An 18,686-nucleotide genomic window follows, 5' to 3' on the forward strand; every position below is an offset into this window, starting at 1 on the left:
AGGTTACCTCTTCTCCTTCTGGGCTAGTCAGGATCAGCCCTGCCCCTGAGCCTTCCCTGCTGGACGCTCTGTCCGTGTACAGGGTCCATGAACCATCGCCGGTAGGGGCCTCTTCAACTACCCACACCTTTTCTTTCGTCGGGTTCCCTCCGTCAGGAATTTCTAGTAAGAAATCAGCCAGCGCCTGCCCTTTGATACTTGTTCTTGGGCGGTAGTTTATATCGTGCTCTCCTAGTTCAATTGCCCACTTGGCCAGCCGACCCGATGTCTCCGGCTTAAGCAAGATCTGTTTAATGGGGTAGCTTGTGAGTACCTCGATTTGATGTGCCTGGAAGTATCGCCTTAATTGTCTCGCAGTGTAGATGAGTGCCGGCACCAATCTTTCCAACGTGGGATAATTGAGTTCTGGTCCCTGCAGCGCTTTGCTAACAAAGTATACCGGTCTCTGCTCCCCTTCCCTTTCCATAGCCAATACCGATGATATCGCTTCGCCTGATGTTGAGAGATACACTTGTAATGTTTCTCCAGGGATAGGGGTTGCCAGAGTCGGCAACTTGTGCAGTGCTTCCTTGATTCTCTGGAGCGCCTTCTCGGCTTCATTCGTCCATTGGAAATTGTTTTTCTCGATGCATCCCTTTAAGGTGTGGAACAGTGGCATAGCCTTGTCGGCAGATTTCGAGATGAACCTGCTTAGAGCTGTGAGCTTCCCGTTCAGACCTTGTGCATTTCTAAGAGAGTTTGGGGTTGGCGTCTCAATGAACTCATCGACCTTGGTCGGGCTGGGCTGGACGCCTTGTCTAGTAACATAGTAGCCCAAGAATTGCCCCTCTTCTACTCCAAACGTGCATTTGGCTGGGTTTAGTTTCATCTTGGCCACCTCTAATGTTTTGAAAGTCTCTTCGATGTCTTGCAGCATCTTCTCTTCATTTGGACTCTTAATCACCATATCATCTACATACAGCTTAATATTCCTTCCAATTTGCTTGGCGAATATCGAGTCGACTAGCCGCTGGTATGTCGCCCCTGCATTCTTTAACCCGAAAGGCATCTTGGTGTAGCAGAACGTGCCATGGTCTGTATAGAAAGCTGTTTTCTCTTCGTCTTCTTTGCTCATCAATATCTGGTGATACCCTTTGTATGCATCCAAGAAGCATTTTAGCTTAAATCCCTGTAGCGACTCTACCTTTTGATCGATTTCCGGGAGTGGGTAGCAATCCTTAGGGCTTACCTTGTTTAGATCAGAAAAGTCGATGCACATGCGCCACGGCCCATCCTGCGTGCGGACCATAACTGGGTTTGCAATCCACGTTGGGAACATCGCCTCCCTTACTATTCCAGCCTCCGTCAGCTTAGACACTTATGCATTGATTGCCCTGTTACGGTCTCCTCCTTGTACCCGCTTCTTCTGCTTAACCTCTTTTACCCCCGGTTTGATCATTAGCTTATGTTCAATGACCTCCCTTTCTACCCCCACCATATCCGTGGGGGTCCAAGCAAATACATGTTTGTAGCGTTTGAGTAGATCGACCAGTGCTCTTCTTGTGTGGCTTGGGAGGTCGCTTCCAACATTGACCGGCTGGTCGGGGTATCCTTCATTGATTACCTCCTTCCTCTTTGCAGGATTGCCCCTAGGCCTCTTGGGCCCTTTGGTTATTTCCGCTGGCTTCATAACTGTATAGCATCGCAATTCTCTGGGCGGAGTGGCCAAAATCGTGGCTTCGCCTTTTGGTGTGTCGAATTTCATTATCCCATGCATGGTTGAGGGTACAACCCCTAGCTTCAAGAGCGCAGTCCTTCCTAAAATAATGTTGTGCTCCGCCGAGTGTCGAATGACCACAAAGTTTATCAGGGCGGTCTTCTTCCGCTGCTTGTCGTGGCTAGTGATTGTTAAGGGGAGGTGGATCGTGCCCAACGGCCACAGGCTGTGGCCGGTGAATCCCACCAGCCTACCCGTCGTAGGTCGCAAATTATCTTTCCAGCGATCCGCGAGGAGCCGGAAACAATGCTCATAGATGATGTCTGCTGAACTCCCGGTGTCGACATAGACCCTAAGGATAGTCACATCTTTGATGGATGCCTGTATTATCAGAGGGTTGTCACCTTTCCAGCCGTCCGGCCGGGGATCCTGTATGGAGAAAGTGAGCGCGCGTGCTGATGGTTTAACAATGACTTGTTCGCCTCGTTGTTCCTCCCTACTTCTTTTGCTGCGTATCATGAATATCTCCTTGGGCTGAACTCCTTCGCAGGGTGGACCCTTGGCGTTCTCAGCATCGAATTTGGCACGTAGGCTTCGTGCTACCTCCAACAGATCTCCCTTAAGTTGTTTCTCCTCTATCTCCTTCTTTAGTACCGAACAACTAGCTGTATCATGTGTTTTGCTTTTGTGGTACTCACAGTACCGACTCTTAGGCGACTTGGCTGGCTGCTGTTTCTCAGACACTGCATATACTTCTGGGTGGCGACCCCGTCTGTCGTCTTTAATAAATGGTCGGGAACGTGGCGGTGGTCTTCTTGCTTGGCCATAGTGTCTTCCTCCCCCTCGGAAATCCGTGTGGGTCGGGTGGTGACGCCTAGCCGCCATATCATTTAAGTAGGACTGATTAGCTGCTTCACCATCTTCCTGCCGCAGGTATCGCTCCACTCTTTCTTTCAACTCAGCTCGTGTTAGGGGCTTCTTTCCCATGAGTTTTTGCGAGAGGGGCCCAGGAAGGAGTCCCCATGTGAAAGCACCAGCAAGGAGCCATTCGTCATGCCCCGGTACATCCAGCGTAGCGTTTATGAATGTTGTAAAGTATTCTCGAATAGTCTCCCCCTCCCTTTGTTTACAGCCTATAATTGAATGAGAATCGCCTTTGTATTTTTGTAGCTGCATGAAGTTGGTGAGGAAAAGGTACTTGAGCTGAGCGAAGTTTGAAATGCTGTCCGGTTGTAGCGTTTTGAACCATGTGCCGGCGTTGCCATCGAGCGTCGTCGGGAAATATGTGCATCAAAACTTCTCGTTAAGCTTTAGCGACGTCATTGTCCATTCATATGTATCAATGTGGCTATCTGGGTCAGTAGTCCCATTGTACATTTTAAGTGTCGGGAGCTTTGCAGTTTTTGGTATTTCGTAATCCAACAGCTCTTTAACAAACGGAGATGTTATGCTCCGGGAAAAACCATCCTGGTTTGGAGCAGTCGACGTTCCTTGCTGGTATTGAGAACTCATTCCATGTTGTAGGGGTGTAAGGTAGCCTGAACTTGGTCCATAAAAGGGATATGGCTGGAATCGTAACTGGTGGGGATAGCTAGTGGAGAAAGGGTACATGGATGTAACAAGGTTGATCATTATCGGCTATTGTAAGCTGTTGTTTGGGGGAATAGTCAGTCCAGTCCATGCTCCAACCGTCGGGTAGACGGGTGGGGAATGGTTCATCATGACTTGCGCCAATGGTGGTAGTAGCGTTGTGGAACTCTGTCCCCCAGTCGTCTGGAACGATGTAGGTGTTACGAATGACGATGAAAGGTTGAAAATATGGCTCGACGGAGGTGCAGTTGAGTGAACTGTTCGCGCCTGTTGCAGCGGCAGCACAAAGAACGGCGACATCTGAAGATGTGTAGGCGAAAGTAGCTCCACCAGAGTTGTTCCTTACTGAGAAAACAACGGTTGCGAAATATTTCCGGTGGCTGTTGTAGAACTTCCCTCGCCCAAAATTGGTCTGTTGGTCGCTATAGGCGGTGGCGTTTCGTCCAACATCGTCATGGGACGTATGGGACTAATTGGTCGTCCCTCACTGCCGTTGGACGCCATTGATGCCTGCTTTCGTGCTTTTGTTTGTGTTCTTCATCTCACAAACGGATGGCGCCAAATGATGGAACCTTGTCCCAGATGAGACCTTGCTTCTGACTCTGGGATGAGATCTTCTTGGTTGCCTGATTATAACTGCAAGATCACAAAGAACAAGGGCCGTCAGCCGCTTCCCGGGAGGGGTTCCCGGGAGAACGCTCCGACGGTCAAGTTAGGATGACAATAGGGTTTGTGTTTGTTCTCTCAGGATTGGTTAGAGAGCTTACCTCGCTGGTCTTGTGTGCACATCCTTTTATACCCAGCGCTCTTGCCTGGTCCGTACCAGACAAGATCACTTTTGGAGGAGACAAGTTCAGAGGCGCTGATTGGAGGGTCGTGCGCCCTCAACCGCTAGAGCGCTCTCATTGGCTCTGACGGTAATGATCTGATCCTGCCCTTTGTCTCCCGACCATATCTTTTGTCTTGGAGTAAGGAGCGTTACTTGGCGGGCACGAGCCTTCCGCCTGTCTGTTCCGCTCCCAGGGGCGCCAGCGGGTGCTGAGCCTGGCTGGTGTGCCCGGCTCTAGGGCTTGGACGCGGTTCTGTTGTGCTACCCTAGGCACACCATCACCAGGAGTTGAACAAGTTGACGGTCAAGAACCGTTACCCCTTACTGAGGATCGATGATCCGTTCGATCAGTTGCAGGGAGCGTCTTGGTTCTCCAAGTTTGATTTGAGGTCTGGATATCATCAGATGAGAGTGCGTGATGAGGATATCCAGAAGACAGCGTTCAGGACTCGTTATGGGCATTACGAGTTCGTGGTGATGCCTTTTGGGCTCACCAATGCACCGACAACGTTCATGGATCTCATGAACAGGGTGTGCAGGCCGATGTTGGATCGATGGGTGATCGTGTTCATCGACGATATATTAGTGTATTCGAGACTTAGAGAGCAGCATGAGGAGCATTTGAGAGAGATTCTCGGGGTTTTGAGATCGGATAGGCTTTTCTCCAAATTCTCCAAGTGTGATTTTTGGTTACAAGAGGTCCAGTTCTTAGGGCATCTTGTCAACCAGAATGGGATATTGGTCGATCCGGCCAAGATTGAGGCTGTGATGAGTTGGGAGGTGCCGAGATCCCCCACCGAGATCTAGAGTTTTCTGGCGTTGGCCGGCTATTATCGGAGATTTATCAGAGATTTCTCCAAGATTTTCGTTCCTCTCACCAAGTTGACCCGGAAGGGAGTGACTTTTAGTTGGGGTCCTGGGTAACAGGCCTCCTTTGAGACGCTTCGTCAGAGATTATGCGAAGCCCCAGTGTTAGCCCTCCCAGAAGGGATGGAGGATTTTGTGGTGTATTGTGACACATCGATATAGGGATTGGGTGTGATGCTTATGCAGAGAGGGCACGTGATAGCATATGCATCGAGGCAGCCGAAGCCTCATGAGACGAGGTATCCCACCCATGATCTGGAGTTGGGGGCAGTGGTGTTCGCCTTCAAGATCTGGCGTCACTATTTGTATGGCGTTCGGTGTACCATATACACGAACCACAAGAGTTTAAAGTACTTGATGGATCAGCCCAACCTGAACATGCGCCAGAGGAAATGGTTGGATGTAGTAAAGGATTATGACTGCAAGATCCTGTACCATCCGGGCAAGGCTAATGTTTTCGCCCATGCCTTGAGCCGGAGGGCGGAGAATGCCCCGATACGAGACATTTGTGTGAGGATGACGGTGATGACTCCGGTGTTGGATACCATTCGAGAGGCACAGGCAGAGGCCGTGAGACTAGAGAACCGCAAGAGAGAGCGGGTGATCGGGCAGATATCTGAGTTCGTTACCGATAGTCGAGGGCTTATGACCTTTCATGGTCGGATTTGGGTGCCGTTTGGGGGTAGGGAACGTACCACTCTGATGCAGGAGGGGCATAGGGCGAGGTTCTCGATCCATCCCGGGGTCACTAAGATGTATTTGGACCTGAAGAGAGACTATTGGTGGCCCTGTATGAAGAGGGATGTTGCGTGGTTCGTTGATAGGTGACCTGTCGCAGGGTCAAAGCCGAGCACCAGCATCCGCATGGCAAGTTGCAGCCACTTGAGGTTCCCCGGTGGAAGTGGGATCCGATTTCTATGGACTTTATCACCAAATTGCCAAGGACCGCGAGGGGTTGTCGATGCAATTTGGGTGATCATTGACCGACTGATGAAGAGCGCTCACTTCCTTGCTATGAGTGAGAGATCTTCTATAGAGAGACTGGCAGAGTTGTATGTGAGGGAGGCGGTATTGCGGCATGAAGTACCGATCTTGATTGTGTCAGATCGAGATGTACGTTTCACTTCCAGGTTCTGGAAGAAGTTCCATGAGGAGTTGGGTACGAGGCTGCATTTCAGTACCACTTAACACCCACAGACGAACGGACAGAGTGAGCGGACGATTAAGACGCTCGAGGACATGCTTCGGGCATGTGTGTTGGACTTCGGAGGAAGTTGGGACACGTATTTGTTGTTGGCTGAGTTTTCCTATAACAACAGCCACTATTCGAGTATTGGTATGCCTCCATTCGAGTTGTTGTATGGGAGGAGGTGTCGAACTCCCATCTGTTAGGGAGAGGTAGAGCAGTGAGTGATGGGCAACACTGAGATAGTGCTTCAGACGACAGAGCAGATACAGTAGGTCATACAGAGGTTGTTAACAACTCAGAGCCGCCAGAAGAGTTATGCGGATAGGCGACGATCCGAGCTCGAGTTCCAGGTGGGAGACTTCGTACTCCTGAAGGTATCTCCTTGGAAAGGAGTGATCCGATTCCAGAAAAGGGGCAAGCTGGGACCCCGGTACATTGGTCCTTTCAGGGTGACTGCTAGGGTGGGCAGGGTAGCATACCGTTTGGAGCTACTTGCAGAGTTGAGCCAGATACATGATACCTTCCACGTGTCTCAGTTGAGGAAGTGTATTGCCGACGAGATGATATTTGTACCGCTAGAGGACATTTAGGTGGATGCGAGCCTGAATTATGTTGAGAGGCCAATCACGATTGTGGATCAAAAGATCAAGGTTCTGAGGAACAAGGAGCTGCCCCTGGTTCAGGTCCAGTGGCAACATCGGAGACGGTCCGAGCTGACTTGGGAGCCGAAGTTAGAGATATGGGAGCAACATCCGGGGTTGTTTACGACATGAGACTTCGAGGGCGAATTCTGGTTCTAGTGGGGGAGAATTGTAACATCCCGAAATTCAGGTATATCTATTTAACCATTGTTCCCTTCTAAGTTGTCAAGTTTAGCCCTTATAAGTAGATTATGGCAAATGAGTACGCTGGGCGTACTGAAGAGTACGTTGCGCGTACTCGTGCACTTAAGTTGGACGCGGACCCGGTTGGGTACGTTGGGCGTACCAATGTTACGTCGGGCGTAACCGGCCCAGATGCAAAACCCTAATTGTGGTTTGAGCCCTTTATAAGGAATGTTATGGCCTCATCCTCAATCACCATTTCAGAGAGTGAAACCCTAAGAGAGAGCTACCCTTCGTTCTTAACCTGTGTGTGTGCTTTTGAGCTTGGAAGTTCCTTTGTGTGTTTATGAAAAAGGAAGAGAGGATCATTGTGGGAGCTAGTCTTGGAGTGCAAGCTTTGGATCTGAGCTTTTCAAGGGAGGGAGCATCACTTGGAGGTAAAAAGCTCAGAACTTTCCTCTTCATTTTGGTTTTGTGTTTCATGGTCCAATTTCTTAGGGTTTTGTCCCAAGATGGAGACTTTTTGAGTAAATGGTCTCCATAAGCCTTAATCTGCCCCTTTCAGCTTTGGATGTGTTGTAGATGCATAAAAATCCAAACTTGGTCGTCATTATGGAGTCATGCATGAGTTATGGTCTTAATGAGAAAAGGGGATAAGAGGTTGGAAGGAGTTACAACCTTTTCAGCCATGCAAAAGCCTAAAGGTTTCAAATTTATGGTTTAGGAGGCAGTAGATGTAACATCCCCCTCTGGCACGTATCACAATATTGTCCGCTTTGGGCCACTCGGCACGAGGACTTCCTAGGGGGTCACCCATCCTGGTACTACTCCCGCCCGAGCACGCTTTACTGCAGAGTTCTTATAGGATCTGCTGCCCTCACGGCTTTAAAACGCGTTGTAATATGGAAGGTATCCACACCCCTTATAAGGAATGCTTAGTTCTCCTTCCCAGCCGATGTGGGATCAGATCTAAGCCACTTTCACCCCCCATTATAGGGTTCGACGTCCCCGTCGAACACATCGACCCGTGCCCAGGCTCTGATACCATTTGTAACATCCCCCTCTGGCACGTATCACAATATTGTCCGCTTTGGGCCACTCGGCATGAGGACTTCCCAAGGGGTCACCCATCCTGGTACTACTCCGGCCCGAGCACACTTAACTGCAGAGTTCTTATGGGATATGCTGCCCTCACGGCTTTAAAACGCGTTGTGATAGGGAAGGTATCCACACCCCTTATAAGGAATTCTTAGTTCACCTTCCCAGCCGATGTGGGATCAAATCTAACCCACTTTCACCCCCCATTATAGGGTTCGACATCCCCGTCGAACACATCGACGCGTGCCCTAGCTCTGATACCATTTGTAACATCCCCCTCTGGCACGTATCACAATATTGTCCGCTTTGGGCCACTCGACATGAGGACTTCCCAGGGGGTCACCCATCCTGGTACTACTCCCGCCCGAGCACGCTTAACTACAGAGTTCTTATGGGATCTGCTGCCCTCATGGCTTTAAAACGCGTTGTAATATGGAAGGTATCCACACCCCTTATAAGGAATGCTTAGTTCTCCTTCCCAGCCGATGTGGGATCAGATCTAACCCACTGAGCAACTGTGACATCCCCAATTTCAAGGCCAGAAAAGACCGATTTGTTTATGCTTTGTTTTTAAAATCTGAGTAATCATTTAAAGAAAATTGTTGTGGAATTTGTCCCCAAAACAAAATATGATAAGAATTTATCAAAACATTTCTTAAAGAAAAGTATTTTCATTATATAACAAAATCTCGGGATATCATGTTCCGATACATACACATAAGCATAAACAGAACTTATATTTATTTACACTAATGATTTACATCTCCTTTAATCTTTCAGTGAAATATGTCTTCGTATTGATACCTGTGATACAAAGAAAACTGAGTGGGTCAGGCTTGGGAGCCTGGTGAGCATATAGGGTTTTCAACCCACAATAATATAATTATTATATTTAATCATCAAACAATGAACCCAATTACCCATCCCCATTGATGTGTGTAAAACCAACTAGTTTTAATCCTACTAACTTAAACACAAAGTCAAACACACGAAAGGCAGTGTACCTATCGATTAGCAGTTTAGTTCAGGTAAGTAGGGTATCGAACACAGGGAACGGTAAACAATTAAAATAAATGCTAATATTATCTAAATAAAACAATTAATAGAAAAGGGGTTTTCTCTAGTTTTGCAAGACTAGAAACTTAAACAAACTAATTCAACTAAATAACTAAAGCAACAACTACTTCACCAAATTTGGATAAAATGTTTCTATTTAGGTTCAACCAATTCACTCCTATGGTTATTTAAGTTAAGATAGATTAATTGCTATTGGTTACCAATGATAATAGTTAGGTTCATGTTCATTACTCCTAACCCTTAGACAATTAACTAATTTAAGCGTTGATCAAGTGTTTAAACTAATTAATTCCCTAGATTAATTATTTGGGTTAAATAAGATTTGTAATGGTCAATTAAGTTATTAATTCAATTAACCTCTTGTTGGTGGTTTCTCAACAAGCTCACACATTAATCTTCCTATTTTCTTATTAATCTTAGTTTCATAATCATTACTTCCAAGCATACGTTTTAGCATTCACATAGACATATGAGGTTAACAATTAAGTGATGTTCATGCAACCTAATTGCCTTCCAATTAATAGAAAATAGTAGTGATTAATACATAAGGTTCTTTAACAAACTTAATTTAATAAATCACCAATAGACAATTAAGCAAAAATTAATAATTAAACCATAGGAGTTCTTTGGTATTCCCCAAACAGAAACAAAAACGAGTTTAGCTCATAGTTGCAGTAGAAACAAGCATAAAAACAAAGTATATGAAAGCAAACATGTTTAATTCCTAAGTCTAAGTGGTAGAATTAACCTAATTGCTTGAATTCTTCCAACTCTTGAAGCTTAGGGTTCCTTAGCGCCTTCTGAACCTTTTAGTCGCAGCTAATCCTTCAAAAATCGCCAGGAGTTTTTTCCCCTTGGATAAAGATTTGATTTTTATAGATATCTCAAAACAGAGTGTACTCGGCGAGTACATATGTCCTACTCGCCGAGTAGGTGTATAGTTATCCGTCTTGGATCAGGAATCGTAGCTATCTTCTGGAACAATCGCGTGTACTCGCCGAGTAACGCCGTCTACTCGCCGAGTACGTTCCGAATCAGCATTTTCTCAAAACACAAAAGTCGTCCGAAATTGTGTGTGCTTTTCAGAACATTTTGAATCTCGTCAATCGGAGTTACGGTTCATGAGATATGGCCAAAACACTGACGAGGGGTCAAGCTGTCCAACATCATCCTTCTTTCTTCAAAATCCAAGATCCAAGCCTCCAATTGCTAGTTCCGCTTCATTTTCCACCCGAGCATGTAATTGTTGCTGAAAATGAAATATATAAACTAATTAAGCACCTTTTGTTCATTAAATGAGACAAAAACAACATAAAGTATTAAGATAATGCATGAATTTTATGACTAAATATGCCCATATCACCCATTATCTTCTTTTAGTCTTCTCTAAAGATATTATCTCAAGGGTCATCTCCTATATCATATTTACTTCTCATCTCCTTACATCATATTTCCTTATATGTTTGTTCCTACGAACTTTTCCTAAGGATCATCGCCTACATTGCATAGACAATACTAATTCGGGGATTACTCCCTCAATATGTGTCTAGCAAGGGTTAGGGTATCATCGCATGATTACGCAGCCACAACATCGCCTGGACTTGTTAATCATAATAAGGGTTAGTCTATCATCGCATGAATACGTAGCCACAACATCGCCTGGACTCGTAATTCATAATAAGGGTTAGTCTATCATCACATGAATACGTAGCCACAACATCGCCTGGACTCGTAATTCATAATAAGGGTTAGTATATCATCACATGAATACGTAGCCACAACATCGCCTGAACTCGTAATTCATAATAAGGGTTAGTCTATCATCGCATGAATACGTAGCCACAATATCGCCTGGACTCGTAATTCATCACCTATATATCATCACCTATTTATCATCACCATTATATCCTCACCTATCTCTCATCATTTTTTTTATCACACACCAACTATTTCATTTACCCATGTTCTACCCAACATATTTGTAGATATAAATTACACATACAACTTATTTAAAAACTTGTATAAAACATTCATTCAGCATCCATCTCAAGTAAACAAACAATGTATAAACACATAGCATGTATTTCATAGCAAATACTTCATATCTATGTGTAAGATGAAAGTGACTATACACTCACTTGATCAGAAGATGATCGGGCAGCACTACGGCTTGCATAAGTAGTGTTTCTCCGTAGATCTGGAAGATCTTCACAAAAACTGGGATCCTCGCGGGCAGGGCTTCGGCTCGGAAACCTCACTTCTCGGGATCCTCGGGACTTCGGAACTTGCTTCGGGGCTCGAGAATAATATCGGGGCTTCGGGATATGATTGGCATGCAAATCGAGGCAAAAACTAGAGAGAAAGTAAGAAAAATCGTAAGGAAAATGGCTGATCTCGAGTTCTATTTATAGGCTGCTGGGTCTGGGATTACGCTGGGCGTACTCGGGTTACGCTGGTCGTACTTTGACGTCACTGCGTGCGTCGACTGGTGGCACTCGAGTATTGGTCAGACAAGTTGCATCCGACTGAGTACGTTGTGCGTACTCAAATTACGCTCGGCGTAATTTGACTCGTCAACTTCTAAATTGTGTAACTTTCGCATACGAGCTCCGTTTTCGACGTTCTTTATATCCACGCATAGGTCAGACCATACTCTACAACTTTCATTTAGACTTCGTTGGCTAATTTTGACTTTATTTTTATTATATTATTTTTAGTAGGCCGGGACATGAAAACTTCGTTATAAATTCATAACTTCTTCATCTGACGTCCGTTTTCGCCTATCTTTTTTATAGTTTCACTACAATTGACGAGATCTTCGATTCTCATTTAGATTGTTTCGGCTAAAAACCACTCGATCTCAAATCGAGTATTCAGGCTGCATACCGCTAAGTCGAAACTTAGAAAAATCATAACTTCCTCATACGAAGTCAGATTCGGACGTTCTTTTTATGCATGCTCATGGTTTAACGAACTCTACGACTTTTGTTTAGATCGCTAAGGCTAAATATCTCTCTAACGTAAATTCACTATTTACGTCGCGTTGTGTTGTGTCGGTTCTGTCGCAAAACTTCGACAGGTCATAACTTCTTCGTTATAACTCGGATTTCGGCGTTCTTTATATGCACGGAAACCTTGTAACATATACTATAACTTAGTTAAGATTATTCATTCTAAATAATCTTTCATCAAAAATCCATTTTTGATGCCTATCGTCTCTAAATTGACTAGCCCGGATCTACGGGCGTTATAATTATCTCCACCTTAGGATGATTACGTCCCGGAATTATCAAGGAAATAGGGCTTGTATAATGATTCCATACGTTAACTTTCCGTTCAATCTTACATCTGCTCTTCATACTATGTTGGACTTCCAATCGTAACCTTCAATTTATAAAATAAATCCTTATTGTGGACTCTTTCTTCTTCTTAGGATAAATACATTCATTTATCTATTGTAACAGACTGATGGGTCGTGTTCTACTGACCTCTCATCGAATGATGGAATGCTTAGACTCAGGTCTCTTAGAGTTAAATTCCATAATGGAATATATCTTCCTTCATATTCTAATGTGATATAATCACATTTTTACATGTAGCATTTCTAGCTACAAGCTTCCTTAACAACGAGCGTGATGCTATTGATCACATTGATTTCAATCTTCTGACTTGAGTCAGATGCTACCTCGAACTTGGTTCTATGAACCACGTAACAAACTCATCGTAGTCGGACTCAATTCGATATGACCACTAGGGTCGGAATAACAACCATCTTACTAGTAATTACCGAAACAAGGGTAATGACATATCCGAATAAAACGGAATCAATCACTAGCTTCTTGGTAACCTTGTGACAGCTCAGATTGTAAGGCGTGTGTTTGTTGAAGCGAGGCACCCGGGTTCGATCCCAAGCAACCCCAAAACTTAATCCATATTTTAAGTGGGTTAGATCTGATCCCACATCGGCTGGGAAGGAGAACTAAGCATTCCTTATAAGGGGTGTGGATACCTTCCATATTACAACGCGTTTTAAAGCCTTGAGGGCAGCAGATCCCATAAGAACTCTGCAGTTAAGCGTGCTCGGGCGGGAGTAGTACCAGGATGGGTGACCCCCCTGGGAAGTCCTCGTGCCAAGTGGCCCAAAGCGGACAATATTGTGATACGTGTCAGAGGGGGATGTTACAGTAGAGTGCCTAGATCTGTGATATGAACCGTGGTCTTAATCGATTCAGACCAAAACTTTGAGAATGGGAAACTGGGACTTATGATGGGCGTAATCCCAGTACGCGCCGCGTAGGGGGTCGAGTCCGCCGATTCTGGTTAGCCGGAGTACGCCCCGCGTACACGAGTTGGTACGCCCCGCTTACTTCTTGCTGTTGACTCTTAGGGTTTTGGTCAACATTTGGACTTTTGGGTCAAGGAGGGGTAAAATGGTCTTTTACCCTTCTGTGGGATTGTAGAAAGAGTAACCTAGCCTTTAGGAGTCATTATTTAATTGAGGAAATTGTTTATGTGGTTAGGTGGAGGCTAGATCAGTAATTCGAGTGCGAGATTTATCCGAGTTACCCAAGGTGAGTCTTTGCACTATACATTACCTAAAGTGGTATCTATATGCAGACCGGAGGGTCTTATGTGTATGTGTATGTTTGAGATTTTGTATTGTGATATATGTATGCTATGTGCTGTATAGATCGGACGGAAGGGTCCAACGATATAGACCAGACCATAGGGTCCAACGATATAGACCAGACCGGAGGGTCCAACGAGTTACGGGACTGGAGGGTCCCGCTCAGACACATCGACCGGAAGTTCGTACCGAGATATATCCTCGAGTGGCGTATATGTTGTATGTGGTATTTTGGGGGACTCACTAAGCATTTATGCTTACAATCTTATGTGATATGTGTTTCAGGTACCAACGAGGATCGCGGAAAGGCGCGGGCATGAGTCGTACACACTGAGGGATTTTATGTATTGAGATCTTGGGATTTGTTTTATTCTGATAATATGTGAAACATTGGGTTGTGGGATTTCTTTATGAATGAAATTATGTTTTAAAAATGAAAAATTGTTTTGAAAATTTACGTTGTTACAACTTAGATGAAGAGGCAGGGGCAAAATTGTCATCTTCAGAAATAATGAATGTGCTTTGAAATTAGATGATCTAGAGACATAATACATTTAGTTTCAATTTTTCTTACTTCTGTTATTATGTTGCTAATGTATTTTATGTTAAAATTCATATTTGAAGCATTATTTTGGTGATGAAAAGATTTTTTTTAAAGAAAGAGGGGCAACAGAATTAAAATTAAAATGCAATTAATATACACAACCCATTGGATTCAAATTTATGATAATGTGATTTTTCCTAATTATGTTGTTCTTTTACCCTTTTGCCCTTGCTGACATTGTTGGAGTAGAAAGTAGAATCATATAATTAATCACCAATTGTAGACAATAGGATTATATAAACAATGAATGATAATTCATTTATCAACTAACCCATTCACGAAACAAGTATTAAGGTAGTTGCATAGTGAACAAAATAGTCGTGGTCAAATGAAATTTGGAATTTTGAACTAATATGTACGCATTTGCAAAGGTCATGCCGGATTTTGATAGAAGTTTTATAAATTTTTTGTTGATGTAAACGAAATACACGCTCATCCAAAGCACTATAGTCCTCGTTCATTATGAACCCCTCCTTTATGAACCCCACTGTTATTGGACACCGTGGTGGATGCATGTGTTCTTCAATTCTATTAGAAAATCAAAAGGATGTCTCCTTAAAGATCTTTCACATGTAACATCCCAAGATGGAGTTGGCCATCTCTTTTGAGAGTCTTTTCGATGATTGGTACAACACATAGATAAGTAATTAGCTTTGTTTTTAGTTTACAACTATAAATTAAGTAAATTTGTTTTTAACGAGTACAATTTTGTTTTCATTAATAACAACTTCATATAAGGATTTTTTTTACCAACAATGTACATGTTAACACATGCATGTTGTGTGCGATGTTGAGAAAGTAAGTATATATTCAATATAGTTACACCTATTAAAACACAACAAAAGTATAATGTGTATAAAAACTGGAAAACAGGAGGGTCAAAGTCAAATTTTATAGTTTTAGACCTAATATGTAAATTTTTTAATAATAGAGGACTAATTTTTAAAAAAAAAAGCAAAGGGGGGCCACAACCCCCCTAGCCCTAAAGAAGCTCCGTCAATGTCAGCAACGTCAACCCGTCCCAAGGCCCAAGTGGGAAGTCAATTGCAGAACACTAACAATATTTTGAATGGGTTGAGATTTGAACCTTGGACCTACTGTGTAAAATTTCACTCCTTAACCACCACACAACATTTTGGATTATACAACACAAAAAGATTTCAAATTATTAACAAATTAGTTTACTATGCATCAATTTATACCACTTAATAGTAATGAGACACGATGAGTTAGATCCATAGCCTTATAGCCGTGATTCGTGAGCACTCACATATACGACATAAAGTCAATGAAATAAGAAACTTCTCAACTTTGAGTATATGATCTTGACATTGTTAGAGTCGATAAATTACGACTCCATGAGCATGTCTCATGCTTGGAGCTCTGTCATGACTCATGATGATTATACACCCATGGTCGGACCAAGCTATGGGTTAGCTTGGCATGAGAAACAAAATTTTCTAGCCAAATACCTATTATTACTATTAATAGACTAATAAACCAATTATTAGGCTTGGTCCTTGTTTCTAATTCCAAGTCGGATGCATAAAATGATAAATTAATCAGACGGAAATAAAGTGATAATCACAAGTTGGATGTTGAATTCCAATCGATCAATCCATTATTGTTTATATCATCTGATGGATTTTTTTTTTCGTAGAAAAAGAAGAGAAATATGTTCCAAAAATATAAACATTCTAGCAAACGGATATGAGAAAAGAGTATCGATCTTGTCTCGAGTCAGCCTTATTTGGCACCAATAGTTCGTTTGTTAGTTTCTTCTGACCTGCTGGTGATGTTCATCCTTTTGGAGGAATGAATTTTCTATTCAATGCCTGATTCCCCTATTTGTAGGCATAAACCATGTTTGTATATAAACTTCAATCTCCCTTCAACTTTGTGTTTCATTTGTTTTATTGGAATATACTGAATGGATTTTATTTTACTACTATTAGTTTTTGAATCTAACATGTGGTAAAATGTCCAAATTGAGTTTTTCTTTCTTTTTTTTTTCTTTTTTTTTTTTAAGTGCGATGATGTATTAGTTTTTTGCTTCATCATTTTAAATATGGTCCTCATTTACATATACATAATCTGGTAATCTCTGTTAAGATCCTTATTATTATGTTATTATGTTTAATTTTTAACTTTAACCAATTTGGATCCATAATAATATTCATCTTTAACTAAAAAGATGAATTTACTGTCTGAATCTAAATAATTGATTATTTTATCCCGTGTTTAAATTTGACAAATAACAAATGACTATTTATCATTTATTTAATAACCGTTATAAATTAAATCTATATATTTTCATAGTAAGAATTTTATTCTTTTAAAAATGACATGGTTAGTAACTTAAATTGAACAGAACTTTAAAACAAGTTCAAATAATAAAATTATATCCAAAAAATTAATATTTACATTATATATAATGAAAAAAGGAAACAAAAATAACTTAAAGTAATCAGTCATTTTGATACTTTAATATATTTTACGTAAAACAAAATTAAATAAAAAACTATCATATATCATATTTTATATTGTAATCATTCATTGTTGATATTTTTAATCTATTTTATGTAAAAACAATGTTCTATTTGTAACAAAAAAAAAACAAACGTAAGAGTCCAAAAGATGAATAACTTATACTTAATGGAGTTTATATTTAATTTCCAACAAAACAAGAGTCTAAGAAGATGAGTTGATTGTGTCAAAGACTTAAAAAGATACCCAATAAGACCATCATTAAATGAGACAAATGGCTCCATAGTAATGTCCGCAATTCTAATCAAGATTCCATATATGATATTATACCACCTTCCAAATCCTCCATTATTTCCACATAATTTTCCAAATAATGCACAATGGAAGATAACTCATTGACGCTCAAACTCATCTCCCTCTTGGTCATCATTTCATTGGTAGCCGTTCTGGTTGCAATCTACCACTTTGTCACGGTTAGTTGGTGCTATGATCGTAGACGAAATCGTATCCCACAACACCATGTGCATCAACAAAACCATCATCTGGATAACGAATACAGTTTGGAGAATTCAGTGGTGTTGCTCATCCCAGCCCACAAGCATCAAAAGGGGTCACGAGTAGTAGGTGCAAAAGAAGGCGATGATGATGATGCCTTATGTTCGATTTGTTTGTGTGAATTTGAGGAGAATGAAGAGCTACGTACTTTACCAGAATGTTTACACTCTTTTCATGTGTCTTGTATTGATATGTGGCTTTATTCTCATTTGACTTGCCCCGTTTGTCGTACTGATGCTGTTCCTTCATCACAAATTTTGTTTCAGTTTTTGGATTCTGATTCAGATCATATAGAGGTTAGACATGAAGTTTCTAATAATGTTTAGATACCGGTTGGCAGATGCATAGTGTTTTAGTATGATTTTTTTTGTGGTAAGAAGAATGTTGAATTCTCTTAATTTATACATGAGGACAACTAAAAAGATAAATGTTTAGATTTGGTTAAATGTTACATTTTGATGATTTATGAGAATTGAACAATTTTGGTAGTTTAATAAAGACATCTTGATTTGCTTAGGGTTCATATAAATCATAAGACACCTACTTTTGCCCCAATATTCGTGGTTGACTTGCAATATGAGAACGCATAACACAAACATAAAAGGAGTACATTCTTCAAATGCTAGAAGATTTGACGGGATGTATTTGTAAATTTACATAGGAAACAATGTCTTTAAAACCATAAAATGGATTTGAAAAAACAAAGAATCAAAACTTGTAATTTTCAAATTTAAGAAGAAATGGTGCGTGGGCTTGTGAGAAGGGCCAATCGGACTTATACTTTGAACCCGGTTTTCTTTAAATTGGCTTTAAGTTATAATTGGTTTAATTTTTTCGGTTTTTTTGAAAGTTAAATTTTGTTAACAAACCAATTTTTCTGAGTAAAAACTGGTTCGGTTCGGCTTTGTCCGAAAAACCTTTAAAAAAATTGGAGAAAAAACCGGTTTTCAGTTTTTTTTTAATAATATTAAACCGACAGTTTAATTTTAATTGAAGAAAAACCGGTTTGAATTTATTGGACGAGTTGAAAAAAAGGGTTGGCTTTATGCACCCCTAGTAGAGCCTCGGAATTCAGAAGCTCTCATAACAATAAAACCCATAAATGTAATTAAATTTAGTTTTCTAAGCATGGTATAGAAATTTTATTCCTACCACATTTTAAACTAAAAACATAAAAATAAGCTTAATTAAATTTTATATATATATATATATATATATATATATATATATATATATATATATA

The 18,686-nt window shown here is 41.7% G+C and overlaps 2 protein-coding genes across 2 annotated transcripts; one reads left to right on the plus strand and one right to left on the minus strand.

Moving 5' to 3' along the window:
- Window positions 1-1,357: 1,357 nt before the first annotated feature.
- LOC111912213 (uncharacterized) lies at window positions 1,358-2,872 on the minus strand. Its single transcript, XM_023907936.1, has one exon. It carries the CDS (start codon window positions 2,870-2,872, stop codon window positions 1,358-1,360), a length of 1,515 nt encoding a protein of 504 aa, XP_023763704.1.
- Window positions 2,873-17,268: 14,396 nt separating this feature from the next.
- Window positions 17,269-17,769, plus strand: LOC111912214 (RING-H2 finger protein ATL1). The gene has a single exon (XM_023907937.1). It carries the CDS (start codon window positions 17,269-17,271, stop codon window positions 17,767-17,769), a length of 501 nt encoding a protein of 166 aa, XP_023763705.1.
- Window positions 17,770-18,686: the final 917 nt, after the last annotated feature.

Source organism: Lactuca sativa, chromosome 2 (genome assembly GCF_002870075.4).
Source record: "Lactuca sativa cultivar Salinas chromosome 2, Lsat_Salinas_v11, whole genome shotgun sequence".
In the NCBI taxonomy this organism is placed as follows: Eukaryota; Viridiplantae; Streptophyta; class Magnoliopsida; order Asterales; family Asteraceae; genus Lactuca; species Lactuca sativa.

Coding starts and splice junctions, on each gene's coding strand:
- LOC111912213 (XM_023907936.1), bottom strand. CDS start 2,872: ATGCAGCTACAAAAATACAAAGGCGATTCTCATTCAATTATAGGCTGT.
- LOC111912214 (XM_023907937.1), top strand. CDS start 17,269: ATGGAAGATAACTCATTGACGCTCAAACTCATCTCCCTCTTGGTCATC.